The sequence below is a fragment of the Neofelis nebulosa genome, chromosome 1 (genome assembly GCF_028018385.1).
Source record: "Neofelis nebulosa isolate mNeoNeb1 chromosome 1, mNeoNeb1.pri, whole genome shotgun sequence".
In the NCBI taxonomy this organism is placed as follows: domain Eukaryota; kingdom Metazoa; phylum Chordata; class Mammalia; order Carnivora; family Felidae; genus Neofelis; species Neofelis nebulosa.
In genome coordinates, this window is record NC_080782.1 from 124,980,419 (window position 1) to 125,000,827 (window position 20,409).

At 40.2% G+C, this 20,409-nt stretch overlaps 1 protein-coding gene across 9 annotated transcripts in view; it reads left to right on the plus strand.

Moving 5' to 3' along the window:
- SIL1 (SIL1 nucleotide exchange factor) overlaps positions 1 to 20,409 on the plus strand; it is a 308,739-nt gene that overhangs the window by 197,962 nt on the left and 90,368 nt on the right. For all 9 annotated transcript variants that reach the window (XM_058713869.1, XM_058709326.1, XM_058710093.1 and 6 more), the window contains 2 exons: positions 12,080 to 12,200; positions 18,375 to 18,474. In XM_058713869.1, coding sequence (XP_058569852.1) covers positions 12,080 to 12,200; positions 18,375 to 18,474 — 221 coding nt within the window. The remainder of the gene's footprint in view (positions 1 to 12,079; positions 12,201 to 18,374; positions 18,475 to 20,409) is intronic.

Here is a 20,409-nt window from a genome sequence, read left to right on the forward strand (position 1 = left end):
CTCAGCTCTGACCAGCCCTGGTTAGGGGCTGGGAGGCCCTAGTGAGGTGAGTGGCACTGCTTCCTGTTCCATAGTCCTCCTATTCTTAGATTCTGGGGGTAGCCAAGGCAGGGGGCTGGCATTCAAACTGACCTTTCTGGAAGCCTACTGTGCCTGATGTTGAGCCTGAGCTGTAGACACGAGTAATTGGTTCTTGCCCCTCAGAAACTCAGCATAATCTGGTATTTTTATTCTTGTTGACACATACCCATAGGACTTGATAAATAAGATGTCTTTGTTTCATCCTGGTTGACATTTACCTTTTTGGGGCTGTTCCCTGAAGCCCTTTTAACTTCTTCAGAACACTGACACAGTATTTTCTCATTTGTTCTTCACAACAATCTAACACATTAGTGAAAGCAGACACAGTAGATTCTTTTCATTTGGCACAGAAGGGCATGAAGATTCAGAAAGAGAAAGGAATTTGGCTAAATTCACCCAGCCTTCAAAAGCAGAGCTGAGTGGGTAGCAGAATTCCAGGGCTCATGGTTGCATGGCCAGCTCTCATCTGAGCAGGCCGTGTCAGGATAACCCTTGATTATCCTGCATTGTAATTGCATCCAGGTAGGACTTGAAAGAGTCTAGAAGTCTGTGGAGGGAGAGTTTTCCAGGCACAAGCCTAGAGAGGACAGCCCATACTTTTCACCCTTCCCAAAGCCATGTACCTGCTGAGGCATCTAATGGCAAGGCAGAAACAAGAGCACCATGGCATCCATCTGCATTGGCCCTGCCTCTGCTGAAGCAGGGCAACCAGGCTGCCTGGTATCCTCACTGTGGGTACTAGCCAAGGAGGACCCTATCGTTGTGAGTCTAGGTAGAGCAAGTTTCTCATCACTAGGAACTGGGATGAGTTGGGACAAACACTGACCATGCAAAATTTGTCAGGTGAAAGATCTTTTCCAGTAGTCACAAATTGGCCATGGGCTGAATTCCACTTAGAGATAAAATTTGTTTGGCTTTTATATTTTAAAGTTTGACGCTTTTAGAGGGAGCATTTTTCTCAGCCCTCACCACTGTCTTTTGTAGATGGCCCTTCTCATTCATCTCTCATACTTGCCTGCCTCCTGTGGACATTTCTGTTGGCTCCTACCCCTTGGTCCACTGTTTGTTACCTGTGCTTCTACCAGGGTTCCTCTTGCCCAGGTGGAGGAAGAGGCCTTTATGGCCTCAGGCTTTCTTTGGTCCATTTTCTTCTTCTTCTTTTTTAAGTTTTATTTTAGAGAGAGAGTGTGAGTCGGGGAGAAGTCTGGGATCATGACCTGAACTGAAGTTAAGTGTGGGACACTCAACCGACTGAGCCACCTAGGTGCCCACATTTTCTTCTTCATACCATACTCAAGTATCCTGGGGCTGTGTAGGCTCTGTGCTTAGCTCTCTCTGTCTTGGCCCCTAGAAGTATTTGGTGTCACCTTGGACTGTACCTGATAGACTAATTGCTATTCTGGGATTCAAAAGGAGAAGGTAGTGCTTTATCCAATAAAATGAATTTTTTAAACATTTTAATTGAGATACAAATTATATGCCATAAAATAAACTAATTTAAAGTGTATAATGGGAATAATTCTCAAATGTCCTAGAGAAGGTTGGTAGAATACATGGGTAGTTTTCAGACTGTGGTGTTTGATGGATAAGAAAAAGTTTAAAAGCAAATTTTTGAGGAGGTGTCTGGGTGGCTCAGTTGGTTAAGTGTCTGACTTCGGCTTGGGTCATGATTTCATGGTTTGTGGATTCAAACCCCGTGTGGGGCTCTATGCTGACTGCTCGGAGCCTGGAGCCTGCTTCAGATTCTGTGTCTCCTGTCTGCCCCTCCTGCACTGTGCTCTGTGTGTGTGTCTCTATCTCCCTTTCTCTCCGAAATAAATAAGCATTAAAAATTTTTTTAAAAAACAAATTTTAGACACGAAGGCCAGCTTCTTTACTTTGCTAAGAGGCTTAACGTGAAACAACCGACTATCATCCATCATAATCATTTGCTCATTTTATAAAGGGGCATTTAAACACTAAAAAGGTAAAAACTTTGTAATTTCAGGGAAAAAGAACTGTTCATTGTATTGGACTCTTTTAAATTCCTTGTTTCAGGACCATTGGAATGAATTGTCACAGTAAACAAACCACCGCAAAACTTAGCTTAAAACAACAATAATTTCTTTTTGTATAGGTCTGTCTTAGAACTCTAGAAATAGTTCACATATCCTTTGGATGCCCCAAATAAACAATTAAACCAACCAGTGTGTGAATGAGTGGGAACCACAAAACAGAATACAGACACAAACAAGTGAACCAAGTATTCCACGTTAATAACATAATCACATTACAGTGGGTGAGGAAGAAAGGAAATAACCTAAGTGACTTTGTGAAAAGATCTCTTGAGTAGATACTGTAAAGTCATAGATAAAAGAACTCACATAAATACTGTAATCTAGTTGGGTAAATGTGTTTCTCATAGGGGTATGGGCTAGCAATTTTGAAAGTAGATTTATGTTAGAATTGAACAGTAAATACATTGCAGATAGTAAGAGCCAAGTTTCTCTCTGTTGGAGAAAGAAGTTACAAGTAAGGAAAGGGAGAAGACAAATGAACTCTGTGGTGTTAGATTGAAATGTGAGATGTCATTATAAACTTGAAGTTTTTAATAAATATACACATAGACAAAGAAATAGGGATGTGTATATGAGCGTATATATAAATGTATACACATACACAAATTTCTTAGTTCTTTCCATTGACAGGGTCTAAAAGCTATGATAACCTTAGTTGTAATGAGCATACCTATGACCCAGATCTTGGTTTCTAAATACTACTCTTCAGTAAAAGAAACAAGGGTTCCTTGAGAAGTAGTTGATTCTAGGGGAGGGGAAGGAAAAGACAAGATGAACTCGGGACATCTTCTGAAACCAGAAAGTAAGGAAATAGTTGAAAGAGAAAATGATGGGGGAAAGGAACTTGTTTAAGGAATACAAGAGCCAACCTGAAAGAATTGCTAATTGGCCAAGCTGAAATAACTGGGCAACAAAATAAATAATATAGAATTGAATTACAACTCACAGAATAAAATATCCACAAGAACCATACTGGTCTAAGTAAATAATTAAATAGATGGAGGACTGACAGTTTTTCCTTGTAAGGGAGTTGCTTTTTCTTTCTTTCTTTTTCTTTTTCTTTTCCTTCTTTTTCTTTTCTTTGCTTTGTTTCTTCTCCCTCTCGCTATTTTATTTGTAGCAAATTTTCTTTATATTTTTTTAGAGATGCATACTGAACATATTGTAATATTTCTTTTTTTGTGTGTGATGTTTCTGTTTGCAACATTGCATAGTACAAAAAGTTTAAGCAAATCTGGCAAAAAGAAACAGTGAAGTCTAAGTGATGTAGATATATGTATTCATTATGCCATACTTCTTACTGTACTTGAAATTTCAATTAAGGTATAAGGAAGGAGGGAAGTAGAAAATTGCCATTAGACTGTCACCAGAGTGGTAATTGTTGCAGAAGGATTCCCCTAATGGTGTGGTTTGAGGAGAAAAGGGATTTGTATAATCTCAAAGTATTTCCCTTATAATTTTTTTTAAGCAATTCAATGGGTTTTAGTATATACACAGTACTGTGCAACCATCACCACTGTCTAATTCCAGAACATTTTCATCACCCAGAAAGAAACCCCGTTTCCATTAGCAGTCATTTCCCTTTCCTTCCTCCCCCTGGCTCCTGACAACCAATAATCTGTGTTTTTTGATTGGACTATTCTGGAATTTCATTTAAAAAGAACTGTATGATATGTGACGCTTTATATCTGTCTTCTTTAACTTAGCATAATGTGTTCTAGGTTAATCCACGTTGTATATGTCAGTATTTCATTTCTTGAGTATTCCACTATTTGTATATACCACATTTTCTTTATTCATTCATCAGTTGGTGAACATTTGTGTTGTTTCCACATTGTAGCTATTATAAATAATGCTGCAATGAGCATTCATGTACAAGTTTTTGGTGAACATATGCTTTTAAGTTTTCTTGCGTATATACCTAGATGTGGAGTTGCTGGGTTCATATAGTAACTCTTTGTTTAAGTTGTTGAGAAACTGCCAAGCTATTTTTCTCAGTTTGGTAGTTTGCTATGATTTTTGTTTACTATAGTGGAAAAGCTCAGTAGATACTACTTTTATTAGTTGATCAAGGCCAACATCAACAGTCATAAGACATATTAACACCATACCCTTTGTGATATGATGTGCTAAGAAGAACATTGCATCATTTCTTTGGTGATTCTGTCAAGGATGCATGACCTCAGTTTAATCATGAGAAGACACCAGACAGTCCTGAAAAACTGATCAGTATTCCTTGATGGTGTCAGGATCATGAAAGACACGGAAAGGTTGAACAATTGTTGCAGACGATAGGAAACTAGGGAGAAATAACAACCAAAGGCCATATAGGATCCTGGAACAAAAAAGGACATAGTGGAAACACTGGTAAGGCTTGAAGAAGGATCTTTACAGTTTGGTTAATGTTACTAATTTCCCAGTTCTGATAATTGTCTCTGACTGTGTAACATATTAATATTGAGAAAGGTCGTGTGAGCAATGTATGGAAATGATTCTTTTTGCAGCTTTTGTGTAAGTTTAAATGTAGTTGAGAGTAAAAAACTAGGAAAGAAATCCAGTTTTGTATTCTTGCTCAAGTTTCTTTAAATTTTTTTTTTTTTCAACGTTTTTTATTTATTTTTGGGACAGAGAGAGACAGAGCATGAACGGGGGAGGGGCAGAGAGAGAGGGAGACACAGAATCGGAAACAGGCTCCAGGCTCCGAGCCATCAGCCCAGAGCCTGACGCGGGGCTCGAACTCACGGACCGCGAGATCGTGACCTGGCTGAAGTCGGACGCTTAACCGACTGCGCCACCCAGGCGCCCCCTTGCTCAAGTTTCTACAGATCAGCTAGACCTGGTTGACCGTGGCTACATTGAGCTGGGCTTAGCTTTGGTCTACAATTTGGGTCCAGATTTGCTCCATGGGTCTCTCATGTTTTTCGGTTCAGAATGCTAGCGAACATTTCTCCTGATGATGGTAGAATTCCAAGAGACAGGAAAAACATATAAGCACATTTCAAATCTCTGTGGCACATTTGCTAACATCCCCTTGGCCAAAGCACGTCATAAACCGCGTTCAAAGTCACGGGGTGGGAAACTCAACCACTAGTAGGAGGGACTGCAAGGTCACATGATACAGGGTGTGGATACAGGCAAGAAGGAAGAAAATTGGTAACAATAATGCAATCTACTATAGATTTTCCACCCTTGGAAAAGCAGGAGTTGTTATCTGGGTCTTGGTTTGTGATTAAAGTCAGTGACAGATTCCCAGTGAGAGTCAAAATTCAAGTGTGATATGGCCTTACTTAATTTGGACAGAGTTTCTTCTTGATATAGTTTCTTCAGGCTGCGGTTTGTCCCCAGAGAGCCAGTGGTAGGGAAATAGACACTGTAGGCTTTGCAGGCTTGTTGGCCTTTCAGGATCCATATGGTATTTTTGGCCAGTCCCCTTGCTCTCCACATTTCAATCCCTGACTCTTTACCTGGGTGTATCTTGTAACTTTTTGCCTCTACTCTTTCTGAGTGTCCTGGTCCCTTTGTAGAGGCCCTAAAATGATGCAGGTCAGATTGCACTCTAACTTGGCCTTTTTCCCAGGGGGGTGGAAACATTTAAAATACTCTGATTTTCTGCTGCCTCTGCCACTGTTGCTGCCATTGCTGGTTTTGTGTATCTTAAATGAGCATAACCTGTATTTTAAGTTAATGCTATTGTGGTTGTTCTTGCCCCCTGTGGTGGCTTATGTGAAGGGAGTAATTTTGGAATTTTCCCCAAATAAAATAAATTGGTTCACACAAGATTCTAGTCTATTCTTTGGCCACCTTAACATAGTATATATAACCTGTTATGTTTTGAAACATTTAGTCATGTTCTTTTTTTCTTGTTCATTTCTAATTTTGATCAAAAGTCTGAAAATTGAAAATGCTACTGTTACTATTTTTATTATTATTACTAGCATTACTACTACTACTAAAAAAAAAAGATTAACATGACTAATTGTTAGGAATCTACTTGCCCTACTGAAAATCTTTTTTGGCCTTTCCATTCACGTCTAGATCAGCTAGGATTTTCTCTTTTTAATTTCTAATTTTAATTATTGAGGATTTAATACTAGGCCATATGATAGGCCCTGGGGATAAAATGGGGACTGTTTATATTTACCAGATGAATAAAAAAACTAAACTAAACTATAATCACTAGTTGTGGTAATTGCTATAAAGAAAAGTTTCATGGTACTGTGAAAGAATTTAGGGAGCAGCCAGATCTGGTTTGGGGAAATAGAGGATGCCTCTCAGAGGAAGTGACTGTTAGCTGAGATTGGAAAGATCAGGAGATGGAGGCTGGGGTTGGAAAGAGCAAAGCAAACAGCAAGTGGAATGGCCTCATGGTAGGAATGAACATGGTTTTTTTCATGGAATGGAAAAGGGTCAGTGTGGCCTCAAGAAGGAGGAGTGGATGAGACAGAAGAGGCAGGCAGGAGCTAGATACCAGACGGCCTCATTGAGCAGTGTGAAGACTTTCATCTTTCTTTGGAGAGTAGTAGGCCATTAAAAGGTTTGAAGCAGGGGAGTGATATAGATTTGTATTTGGGGGAAAAAAATACCATTCTTTGTAAAGAACAGTTGGACTGGGAGCTAAGAGTAGATAGGGAAGGGCAGCTGGAACACTATGGCAATGTCCTGAAGAGAGATGGTGATGGTTTGGACAAGAGCAGTGGTGAGGAGGACAGCATGAAGAGACAGCAGGAGGGATGCCTGGGTGGCTCAGTTGGTTGAGCATCTGACTTTGGCTTAGGTCGTGATCTCATGGTCCATGAGTTCGAGCCTCATATTGGGCTCTGTGCTGTCAGCTCATAGCCCACTTGGGATCCTCTCTCCCCCTCTTTCTCTCTCTCTCAAAAAAAGAAACAGTCAGCAGGAAAAATCACTAGGTTTTGGAGACACAATGGGTATGGGGGATGGTGATGTAAAGGGATTATCAAGGATGATCTGCTTTAACCTTCTGCCCAGGAAGATTTTCTGTTGTTTCATCATTTTGGAATTTCTCCAGGTGAGACACCCTCTCCCCTCCAAACATTCAGAGATTAATGCTACAAAGTTATTTCATACCCCATGATCGTAGGAATAGGATAGAAGTTGCTAGTTCCTTGTTGTTCTTGCCACTAACTGGCCTCATCTTCTCTTTGGCTGCCTTCACAGCCTTTTCAATCCTCCCTGCTTCTTTTGTTCCTGGCCTCCTGAATGTAGCCTGTCAGTTTGTGTGTCTGAGTCTTTGCACACACAGCTCCATCCATTTTGGATTCCCTGTTTTCCCAGTCTGGGTCTCACTTTTTGCCTCGTTTAACCCCCGGTTTAACCTTATTCAAGAAGCCTCCCCAGAGAAAGTTTTCCCCACTCTACTTTGGATATATTTGTTTTAACCTTGAAGCATTTTGGATGGTTTTAAGGTTAGCAAGAAATCATTATGTGCATACACTCATGTACTTAAGTTCCCATTAATTTTTTTAAACAAATATACAGAAACTCCTATTGAAGTGGGGCAGCAGGAATAGAACAGAATGTCTTGGCATGGTGTTTCCCTGGCTCCTTCGTTATCTGTTGGAAGCACAGTGGTTGGTGGAGTTCACTGTGGTTCTGCCAGAATGGAGAAAACTTGAATTCTTGCTATATCATTAGCCTTTTATACTTCAGGTTTACCTGATCATTCTGAAAGAACTTGTGCTATATGCTTCCCTTAAAGGAATTTTTTTAGATTGTCATCCTTTTTGGATCGTTGAATCAAATTCAGCATCAGCAAGGCCATGCCATCATTTGCCAGGAGAAAGGAGAGTTGAAGTTGAGGTGTCAGAGCACCATTTCTTCTAGGTTTCCAGTATCTTGAAGAATGCTTTCCCTAAAATTTTCTATCCCTGTGGCCATTAATATTCCTTTTTGTAATTTTAGAATCTACCATAGTGGCCTGGGAGATAGTAGTTGCTTGGTAAATGTCAGTTGTATGAATGAATGGATAAATGTAACATTCCACATGTAGTATGTGATCTTGCACACTTTATTTTTAACCAGCCTTTTAAAAAAATCGTATTTCCAGCATAAATAATATACAGTGTTATATTACTCTGAGGTATACAATATAGTGATTCAGCAATTCTATATATTTACTCAGTGCTCATCATGATAAGTGTACTCTTAATCCCTTTCACATATTTTGCCCATCATCCCACCCAACCCCCTCTGGTAACCCTGAGTTTGTTGTCAGAGTCTGTTTTTTGGTCTTCTGCTTGTTTTTTTTCTTAAGTTGCACATATGAGTAAAAGCCTATGGTATTTGTCTTTCTCTGACTGCTTTATTTCACCTAGTGTTATACCCTGTTATACCCTCTAGATCCATCCATGTTGTTGCAAATCGAAAGATTTCATTCTTTTCTGTATCTTAGTAATATTCTATTGTATATATACACCGCATTTTTTAAAGTTTTTTTTTTTTTCATGTTTGTTTATCTTTGAGGGGTGGGAGAGAAGGAGAGAGGGAGAATGAGTGGGGGAGGGGCAGAGAGAGAGGGAAAGAGGGAATCCCAAGCAGTCTCCTCGCGGTTAGCAGGGAGCCTGATGCAGGGCTCGAACTCACAAACTGTGACATCATGATCTGAACTGAAGTCAGACGCTTAACTTACTGAGCCACCCAAGCGCCTCTATACCGCATCTTTTTTATCCATTCATCTGTTGGTAGACACTCAGATTATTTTCATATTTTGGCTATTGTAAATAATGCTGCAGTAAACATAGGGATGCATATGTCTTTTAAATTAGGGTTTTTGTATTCTTTGTGGAAATACCCAATAGTGGAATTTTTGTATTGTATGGTAATTCTATTGTTAATTTTTGAGAAACTTCCGTACTGTTTTCTCTTGGTGCAGGGGTTACCACTTTGCATTTCCACTAGTAGTGTATGAGGTGCATTTTTCTCCGTATCCTTACCAATAGTTGTTTCTTGTGTTTCTGATTTAGCCATTTTGACAGGTGTGAGGTGATCTCTCATTGTGGTTTTGATTTGCATCTCCCTGATGATGAGTGATGTTGAGCATCTTTTCATGAGTCTTTTGGCTGTCTGTATGTCTTCTTTCGTGAAATGTCTGTTCATGTCTTCTGCCCATTTTTCAATTGGATTGGTTTTTTGGTGTTGGGTTGTATAAGATCTTTATATATTTTGGATACTAACCTCTTATCAGATGTATCACTTGCAGATACCTTCTCCCATTCAGTAGGTTGTCATTTTGTTTTGTTGATGGTTTCCTTCATTGTGCAGAAGCTTTTAATTTTGATGTAATCCCAATAATTTACTTCTGTTTCCCTTGCCTCAGGAGACATATCTAGAAAAATGTTGCTATAGTTGATGTCAGAAAATTGCTGCCTGTGCTTTCTTCTAGGATTTTTATGGTTTCAGGTCTCACACTTAGGTCCTTAATTCATTTTGAATTTATTTCTGTGTATGGTGTAAGAAAGTGTCCAGTTTCATTCTCTTACTTGTAGCTGTCCAGTATTCACATCACCTTTTGTTGAAGAGGCTTTTTTTTTTGCCATTGCATTTTTTTCCTCCTTTGTTGTAGATTAATTGAACATGTAATTGTAGGTTTATCTCTGAACTCACTATTCTATTCCATTAATCTATGTGTCTTATTTTGTGCTGGTACTATACTGTTTCGATTACTACAGTTTTGTAGTAGATCTTGAAATCTGGTATTATGATACATCCAGTTTTGTTCTTATTTTTCAGGATTGCCTTGGCTATTTGGAGTCTTTGTGGTTCCATACAAATTTTAGGATTATTTATTGTAGTTCTATGAAAAATACTGTTGGTGTTTTGTTAGGGATTGTAGTAAATGTGTAAATTGCTTTGAGTAGTATGCAGTTTAATAATATTTGTTCTCACAATCCATGACCATGGAGTATCTTTGCATTTATGTATTACAATTCTTAGAGTATAGGTCTTTCACCTCCTTGGTTAAATTTATTCCTAGATATTTTTATTATTTTTTGTATAATTGTGAATGGGAATGTTTTCTTAATTTCTCTTTCTGCTACTTCATTATTAGTATATAGTATATATACTAATATATAGTATTAGTATAGAAATACATCAGATTTCTATATATTGATTTTGTATCCTATGACTTTACTGAATTCGTTTATCATTTCTAGTCATTTTTTGGTGTAGTCTTTAGGGTTTTCTGTATATAGTATCATGTCATCTGCAAATAGAAATTTTACTTCTTCCTTACTGATTTGGATGCCTTTTTTTTCTTTTTCTTATCTAATTGCTGTGGCTCGGACTTCCAGTACGATGTTGAATAAAAGTGGCAAGAGTGGATATTCTTGTCTTGTTCCTGATCTTAGGAGAAAAGCTCTCAGGTTTTTCCCATTGAGTATGATGCTCTCTATGGGTTTTTCATAGATGGCATTTATAATGCTAAGGTATGTTCTCCTAAACCTACTTTGTTGAGTGTTTTTATCATGAATGGATGTTTTGCTTTGTCAAGGTTTTTTTGCATCTCTTAAATGAGCATATGGTTTTTATGCTTTCTTTTGTTGATGTGACATATCATGTTGATTGATTTGCAAATATGAAATCACCCTTGTATCCCAGGAATAAATCACACTTGATCATGGTGAATGATTTTTTTAATGTATTGTTGGATTTCGTGGTGCCTCGGTGGCTCAGTCATTTAAGCGTCTGACTCTTGATTTTGGCTCTGGTCATGGTCTCATGGTTCATGGGTTCTAGCCCTGCATCAGGCTCTGCGCTGACAGCTCTATCTTCTTTTCTCTCTCATTCTCTCTCTCTCTCTCTCTCTCTCTCTCTTAAAATAAATAAATAAACTTTAAAAAAATTAAAAAAAATTGTTGGATTTGGTTTGCTAATATTTTGTGAAAAATTTTTGGGGGTGCCTGGGTGGCTCAGTAGGTTGAGCGTCCAGCTTGATTTCAGCTCTGGTCATGATCCCAGGGTTGTGGGATTGAGCCTTGTGTCAGACTCCACACTGAGTGTGGAGCCTGCTTATGATTCTTTCTCTCTCTTCTTTTGCCCCTCTCCCCTGCTAGTGTGTTCTCACTCTCACTCTGTCTAAAAAAAATTTTTTTTAAATGTAGATTCCTGAACTCCACCTTTAAAACAAAACAAAAAATGTTTGTGTTTGTGTCCATCAGATATTGGCCTGTAGTTCTCTTTTTGGTAGTGCCTTTATCTCCTTTTCACCTATCTTTGAGTAATTTTGTACAATGTGTATGAGTAGCCCGTCCATTCATATTGTTTTTTCAGGTAGTTGATCAACTCTCCTGAGATGGGTGGGCATAGGTTTTTAGTTTCTTTTGATTCCAGTCCTTACCTCCTTGACTTGCTCTGTCTTCCTGCCTTCCAATGAAGCCCTGGCCTAGGGTCTTGGGAAATAAAATAGGAGATATAGTCCCTGTGCTCATCAAGGAGAGAGCCTTATAGAAGGAGCCTGATTATAAAGAGAGCAGGATGGTGAGGTGTAAGCTTGCTGGAACAGCAAGCTCTCTGGAGTTTTCTGGGACTGTCAGGGGAGAGGTAAGGAGGATGTCTTGGAAGATGCAGTATGTGGCCATAGCCTTAAGGGTGACTAGGTATTTACCATTCACCTGCCCATAACAAAAAGGCTTATTATAGCTCAGTTTAAAGAAAACAGATTAGCTTAAAGATGTAGGTTCTAACTGGGGTTTTTGGTCTTTGCTTTGAAGTATAGAAGCCCTTGCCCATTTGCCTCATTACCTTAATTTGATATGTGTGTGGTATATGTGTGTTAGATGGATGGATTCAGGTAATGGAACACAGCAGGGTCTGGTCTTCATGAATTAATAAATCCTGTTGGCTTGTTACCCAGCCTTTCCATTGCAGTGTCCCTTCAAGGACCATATACCTTACGAGCCCTCTTTGTTCTTGGTTTTTAGGTCAGGCTGTCCCTGTAGGATCCCATGTACGGCTGAATCTCCAGACTGGGGCAAGAGAAGTGAAACTCCAAGAAGAGGACAAGTTCCAAAGTAATTTGAAAGCATTGAAAAAAGGCAAAAGGTATGGTAATAACCCTAGGGACTGGGAGGCGGACAGCACTGATTTTGTAATACTGTGAAAGTAATGACAATGTAATGTTTCTTACCCAAATTCATGTGGCTTTTAAAACATTTTGAAATTTCGTAGCGTAGAATTTGTGATAAATCTGTCAGGGTTTTGTGGAAGTTTACTTGTAGATCTTTGGAAAGAAATAGTTTGCAAAGCAAATTGATACTTCAGAAAAGGCTGTAGGGGGAATGCTTAACCTGCTTTAAAAATGAAGCTATTTTTCCCAGTACTTTAAGAGCACCCATTTGAATCCCAACAATTAATGCGCTGGTTACAGATGAGTCATCTATTCATTAAAACAGTCCTGTTAGGCCTTCTGCTTTGCAGTAATACTTCCTTGGTGAACAATAAAATTGCATTTTAAAGTCTTTAATTCAGACTAACTTTTCCTCTTGTTAGTCCGTATTAAAACAGGCTTTCTTATAGTATAAAAGTTCTCCAATGTTAAGAGTTTGCCTTACTTTTAATAACCAGATAAGATTATTTGATTTAGGACAATTTGTCCCTGTTTTTCTGTTCTTTGCCTTGAAATAACAAGTTTTATTTGCATGTTCTTTTTTACATGAGGAAGGAGGAGGAGGCATGGGGTTACAGGGGCTGCTAGAATTGGGTAATTTCAACAGTTATAAATACCAGTTAAGAGGTTTCTAAGACAGGGACAGCAAATTGTGATCTGTGGGCCATATTGGTACTGCTACATGTCTTTGTACAGCCTACAGGGTAAGTTGTTTTTATCATTTTTTAATGGATGGAAAAGTAAAAGAATGATATTTCATGACTCTTAGAGATTTTAATGTCCATAAGTAAAGTTTTATTGGAACACAGCTATGCTTATTCATTTATGTATGATCTATGGCCACTTTTCTGCTAATCCGGCAGGGTTGAGTAGTTGGGACAGTTGCTGTCAGTAAGGCCCACAAAGCCTAAAATATTATGGGGTCATAACGGAGTTTGCTGCCCCTGTTCTAATACATGTAAGTATTGATAACAAATAATGGATTGAGCAAGGCTAATGTTAATCCTTGAATTTTCATTATTTTAACAATATTTTGCAGTTAGATATAAGGTAGAAAGGGAGTTTAGAGACTGAGTATTTACCTGAGTGTTTTCCTTGATGTACTCAACAAAAGGTTATAGAGCCTGTCCATATGCACTTTTGGTTATGTGGCACCCACAATCCCACAGAGCAGCCTGTTCCAATTTAGGCAGTTTTTACTGTTAGAAAATTTGACTACATTGTAATAATATATGAAAATATTTGTCCTCAGGGGTGGCCCAGTTGTTTGAGCATTCAACTCTCGGTTTTGGCTCTGCTCATGATCTCACAGTTTATGGGATCCAGCCCCGTGTTGGGCTCTACACTGCCGATGCAGAGCCTGCTTGGGATTCTCTCTCTCTCTCTCCCCCCCTCACTCAAAATAAATAAACTTAAAAAAAGAAGAAAGATATTTGACCTCTTAACTGTCACTCCAAACTGAGAAGGATCTTTATTTCCCCCCCATCTCTCTTGATAGGCCTATATCTGAAGGCCATATGATAATTCATTTCTCACAGCCATCAAATAATCAAATTTCATTGTTGTAACCCCTGCCAACCCCCCTCTCTCCCTAGCACACATATATGCACATATTTCAGTGTGTCAGAGAACTTCAGGAAGCCTTTCCTCACATCTATGCCAAGTCTCATTTTCTAAATAAACAGCTTACTTTATTCTAGGTTTAAGGATATTGAATTAGGATCTTGACTAATTTGGAATATTTTGTTTGTTGGTTTTAATACTGTGGGAAGTTATTTTTCCAGTATCTGATTGTAGGTCTTTACTGGGAGCACTTAATGCTTTATCAGTTGCTCCTGTCTTTTTAGAATAGAAAGCAGAGTCATTCATGTGGTCTGTAATAGATGCACCATAAAAGAGAGATATTTGTCCTCTCTCTTCCCTCTTTACTTTTCTCCTTTGAAATGTTTCTGAGGGTTTTGCTCTGGAGTGGTCTCCAGGGTATATTGGACATACCCTCTTCCTTCTCAGCATTTGTTACTAGTGGCAAACCTGTCTGAACAGCAACCCAAAGGCATTGACAAGGTGGTGTAGGTTTCACTGCTTGAGCTCAGTGAGTCTCTGGCTGCCTTTGGTGGTGACTTCTTCCTGTGGTGGACCTCACCTCAGGCTCCTCCTGATTCATTTCACAGTGTCTTCCTGGCTCTTAGGTACTAGAACGGGAACAGAAGCCAAAGTGCAGGGCTAATTTCTGCAGTTGGTACAGTATTTTGCATATCTCGTTACTCTGATTTGGGGAACAAGATGGACAACACCCACAGGTTTCCATCAGATTGTCAAAGAGGTTGGTGATCACAGAGTTTTAGGTATCACTGGCTAAGGAAAGATGGGGATAGTCCTTTCAGACTAATCCATGGCAATCTCTCCACTAGTCCTACTGGCTGTGTGACTAGACATCCTGCTACCTAGAGCTGTAATGCCTCTGGACTGTAAAGCCTGGGACAAGGCATTGACTCTGACTTCTTTCAGAGGCCTCTCTTGGCACTGCCAGACTTGATGGTGTATTTGGTTCCTAGCAGCAGGGTGTTCTCTTGCTATTTATGTGTTAGGCATTGTTATCTCCCCTGGTTTTAGTCCATATCCCATGTCAGTATCTCAACATTGTATCTCTTTTTTTGCCCTGGAGCAACTGTCTTCTTTGTAGTGATGACCGACAGAGTATATCCAGGTTGTCCCATCTTGGGTTGAGTATCTACCATGGTACAGTATGACATTGTAGTTAAGGGTGTGGCCCAAAGACAGGGCCATTTCCTTGCTCCATTCATTCATTTCACAAAAGACTTATTGAGTGCCTATGTGCTAGGTATTGGAGATATAGTACTAAACAAAACAGGATACCAGCCTTATGGACATGGCAGGAAGATAAACTGAAAAATAAAAAGGCACATAAAGTAATTACAGATAGTGGTAAATAGTAGGGAAGAAATAAACCAGTCAGTCCCTTGGGAGGGCCAGTTTAGATAGGATGGTTTGGAAGACCTCATTAAAGTGATACTTGAGCTTAGACCTGAAGAATGATGGGGATTTAGTCATACAAAGAGTTAATTTTATACATTTAAGGTTAGAGGATCTCAGGCAGAGGCAACAAGAAGAGTCCCTAGCTTTGTCAAGGAAAGACTTTATCAAGTTGAGAAACAAGAAAGTGATTAGGGTGACTAGAGAGTAGGCGAAGGAAGAAGACTAATAGATGATTTGGGAGAGATAACAGGAGCCAGATCATGTGGAGTTTTGAGATGCATGTTGACTAGTCTTCATTTAACTAGAATTGTGATAGGAAGCCAGTGGAAGATTTGGGGTGGGGTAATTTTGGCAAGATCACTCTACTTGCTGTGTGTATGGGGGATAGATTCAGAGTGGACAGAAGAATTACAGAGACAACTAGGATGTCATTTCTGAAGATCAGGTAGACATACTGGTGAATGAGTCTAGAGTGTCATGATGGAGAGCGGATGGGTTTGGAGATTTAATTTGAAGGTAGTGCCAATAGGACTTGCTTTAGATTTAGATTTAGGGGTTGATGGAAGGTGGTGTGGTGGAATCTGAGATAAAGCCTCATTTTGTGATTTGACACAACTAGGTGCTCAGAAGTACCGTTTATTGAAATAGAAAAGATTGGGAGAGGAACAGATTTATGGGGAGAAACATCAAGACCCATGTTTTAGATGTAATAAGTTTGAGGTGCCTGATAAACATCCCAGATCTAAGATTTATCAGTTAGTTATACAAGAGTCTGGCTGTCACTCAGGAGAGAGGATTGGGTCAAAGATGTAAGTTTGGGCATCATTGCCTAATGGATAAAGAACTAGGGGAGAGTGCAGAGGTAGAGAAGATTGTCTAGGATTGAACTCCAAGGCATTCCAGTATATAGGGTTCAGGTAGGAGATGAGGAACCAGCACAAGAGTTAGGGAAGGAGAGAGGAAGGGGAAGAAACAGCAGAATGTGGTAACAAGAAGCCAGAAAGAAGAGTGTTTCAAGGAGGGAGAGGTGAACTATGTAAATGATGCTGAGTGGTTGAGGAACATGACATTAGTGAAGAGTCCATTGGATCCAGTTGTTAATTATTAGTAATTTTGATGAGAAGTATTAGTAGGGAACGGTAAAGGGATCTGGATTAGAGCAAATGGCAGTGTAAATAGCAGTCATGAAGATGAGAAGAATGAGTTAAGACAATTTGTTCATAAAGTTTTACTCTGAAGGAGATCAGGGGAATGGTTTGATAATTAGAGATCATAATTAGTCAGAAGAGTATTCATATACTCAAGGGAATAATCCAACCAAAGGGAGAAATTGATGATGCAGACAGGAGGGAACAGTATAATGATGGGGGTTAAAGCTTTTGCAAAGGAAAGTGGGATCTGGAACTTAGGTTTAATAGGAGCAGGTTCACTGTCATTCATGGTCTTAGAAGGGAAAGCAGAGAATCTAGATTTGGTGCAGGTTAGTGTATAGAGCTCATGAGGGGAATATGAAGGAGTTCTTGATGATAACATCTATTTTTCTCAGTGAAGAATGAAGTGAAAATACCAGCTGAAGATGGTTTTCTGTCTGTGTGTGCAGACACACATGTGCACACTTGTGTGTGTGTAGTAGGGGCTAAAATGAGTGATGGTGAGTGGCCTGGAAGAGTGGCATTTAAGGCAATAAATGGAGATATGAGACATGATGGGATTTGTCCAGACCAAGTATTAGAGGAGGGAGGTGATAATCTGTTCAAGCTGTGCCCCTAAATACTTAGCTGTCTCTTAGGGGTAAAGAGCAGGGCAGTGGCATCTACATGCTGCTGGCAGTGGGTGATGCTTTTCTGGGAGAGGGATTCTCTTCCCTACCTTGTAGGATTGTGGTAATCATTTGAATGAAATATTACTTGTAAAGGATTAAAACAGTGACTGGCACATGCTTAAGTGCTCAGTAAATGGGAGTTATTAGCGATTATTAGTTTATGAGGATTGAGGTTTAGAGAAGGCAAGTGTTTTTCTCAGAGTTCTAGGGGGTTTCTAAGATGAATCAAAGATGAAATGAGAAATGAGCAAAGCCCTAAGCACATGCCTTTAATGAGACCTGAGGTCTGTTAGGATCTTGACTGTTAGACTGATGTGCTTATCTTGCCCAGAGTAGTCCAGTAACCCCTTACTTCCTCATCTCTGTAATCTCCCGGGTTATCCTTAACCCTTCTCCCCCCAACCGTCTTGTCAAGCACAGACACTACATTCCACACTTCCCTTTGTCTATGTTACTCTTGGTCTGATCTCTCTGTTCACTGACCTAAAATCATTGTTGGTGGTAAAGTCCACCCCCCAACCCATGACTGCCTCCTCTCCAATTAAGAAGAATGGTTGTGGCTTCGATCAGCTCCAGGGGGTTTTGGGAGGATGCCACTCTAGTCTTTGCCAGGTTCCTGAGATTACATCCACATTGGTTCCTTTCCTCCCTCTCCTTAGAGGCTGACTGTGGAACATGGTTGGCTTTGCTTCTAGTCCTTGATATTTCAAATCCATTCCTTTGTCAGGTTGGCACATACCTCCTGCATCAACTCTGGGCCCAGGAGTTGGTTTTAAAGGTGTGAATTTATCTAAACTGTTTTTGTGAAGAAAGGCTGCCTTGTAAAATCAGACCAGACATGCATGGGGGGGGGGGTTCAGGTCCCCATTGATCTGTTTATTAGAAGAATATAAATTGGGTGCATGTTATTCCCCTTATCTGTGCCCACTGCCCTCCAGGAGGTCCAGCCCTGGCACATGCTGACAGAACAGCACTGCACAGACATTCCAGACTTATTTCTGCCTAAGTAGCTGGCTGAGAGTGGTCTGTCCATGATGGGCCTTTGTCTGCCCCATGCCATTTCATCCTCTTTAATAAAATGACCCCTTCTTCAGCTTTGTATTTCTTCTTCTAGCTTTAAGGTAAGATTACCTCTTAGACTTGTGGCTGACCGAAGGCAAAGCTAGGGTAGTGCACTCTGAGTTCGAGCTGGCCATGGCTTACCTTGTTTGGGAGTACCAGCCACCTAGTGAAGTTTCTTTCTTGGGAAAAATGGTGTCTCCTTTCTAACTTTCACCTTCTTTTTGGACAGGCTGGACATAAACGCCAACACCTACACATCTCAGGACCTCAAGAGTGCACTGGCAAAATTCAAGGAGGGGACAGAAGTGGAGAGTTCAAAGGAAGACAAGGTATGTGATATTCTTCCCAGGGAGTTAGTATAAGCCTACAGGATGACCTTGAAGGGAGTCACTTCTTCCACAAGCTCTTAAAATAAACATGGGGTAATGATAATAATATTGTAAAATAACTTAAAAAAATTTTTTAAAGTTTATTCATTATTGAGAGATAGCGATTGAGCATGAGCAGGGGAGGGGCAGAGAGAGGGGGAGACACAGAATCCGAGGCAGGCTCCAGGCTCCAAGCTGTCAGCACAGAGCCCGACACAGGGTTCAAACTCACTGCGAGATCCTGACCTGAGCTGAAGTTGGACGCTCAACTAACTGAGCCACCCAGGCGCCCCATAATATTGTAAAATAAAGTGCAGTTAATGCCAAATAAGTAATCCTTATTGGACTATTTTTTAAAAATACCAATACTGGGAGCATTTCATTATTTAGGATCCAACTTCACATTACACGTTTGGGCCTCAACAAATTGAGGCACACGGCAGAGATAGTTGCACTCTTCATTATCACAGACAAGAGTGAGGAGAATAGAGATTAAAACCCAGACCTCCTTACTTACACTTGGATTAGACAAAAGCTTAAAGGACGGAGGAGCCAGGCTGGGAAGGAAGTCTTGATCCTTGTCCTTTGAACATGTAACAGATGTATTCCCTTTTTCTAGGCCTCATAGCAAATGTATTCCTTATTCCAGGCCTCAGGTTCCTTAAATGTACAATAAGGTGGTGGGGCTGGGGTGGGGGGTGTGGGAAACAAGAGGATGGCTGACATTTCCTCCAGTTTTAAATTTGTGTACAAACTAAGGGAGTGAGAAGGAGAAAGAGGCAGAATTGTAGTCCCTTGGTTATGCCCCTAGTGTCTGGGAGGGCTTGTGGGTACAGGCTTATACCAGCAAGAAATCTTACTCTTTAGATAGATTGTGAACTCATGTGATAGCCAGAGAATGTCACAAATTAGTTTTTATATTTCCATTTGAGTCCTCTCCTTCAAAGAAGCTCCTCCAGTGGCTACTTTGGAGACCTTTGCAAGTTCTCTCTTCCTTTTACTCTCATAATTCTCTTTTTCTTTGTTTGCATCTCTGCTGCTGGCCCAGAATCCTGGCGTATCTTGGAGGGGCAGCATCAGGTTATTGACAGCTTCTATCTTAAGTGGAGGAAGCCTTAGGTCCCTCAGATCCTTTTGAGTTAAGCAGTTGTGAGACAAATCAGCCTTTTTCTTTTTTTTTTTTTCTTTTTCTTTTTTTGGTGTCAAGGAGGACCTAATTAGGATGTGTTAACATGCAGACCAAGTCTCCATGTCTTCACTCATCTTAGTGAAGTCACATCTACCAGCATGGAGAGTGTATATGGCATGAGAAGATGAGTAGCAGGATGGCAGTAGTAGCAGCAGTGGGCGTAGGAAGGTGACAGGTAAAATTTCATTCCACCACAGATATATTAACTGGGTTTGGGAGGGTGAGGAAAAGCAAATCCCCTTAACTGGTGAAGCTGAGGCCAGCAGAGGTGAGCATTGTGTGCCTCGGTGCCTTGAGCGAGATTGACCTTCCTGTGGCCAGGGTTTGGGTTCATTCCCACTCACCATCCCTTCACCATGGACCCCATATGGGCCTGACAGTAACAAGCAGTCAGCCCCTGTTCCATGTCTTCTCTGTGGGTGGAAGACCCACTGTACCCCATCTCTTCTCTTGTTCTCTTTTTTTTAATTAAAAAAATTTCTTAATGTTTATTTATTTTTGAAGGACAGAGAGAGCACAATGGGGGACAGGCAGAGAGAGAATGAGACACAGAATCTGAAGCACGCTCCAGGCTCTGAGCTGTTAGCACAGAGCCCGATGTGGGGCTTTAACTCATGAGGTGTAAGATCATGACCTGAGCTGAAGTTGGGTGCTTAACTGACTCAGCCACCCAGGAGCCCCTAAATTTTTTTTTAAAACTTATTTTT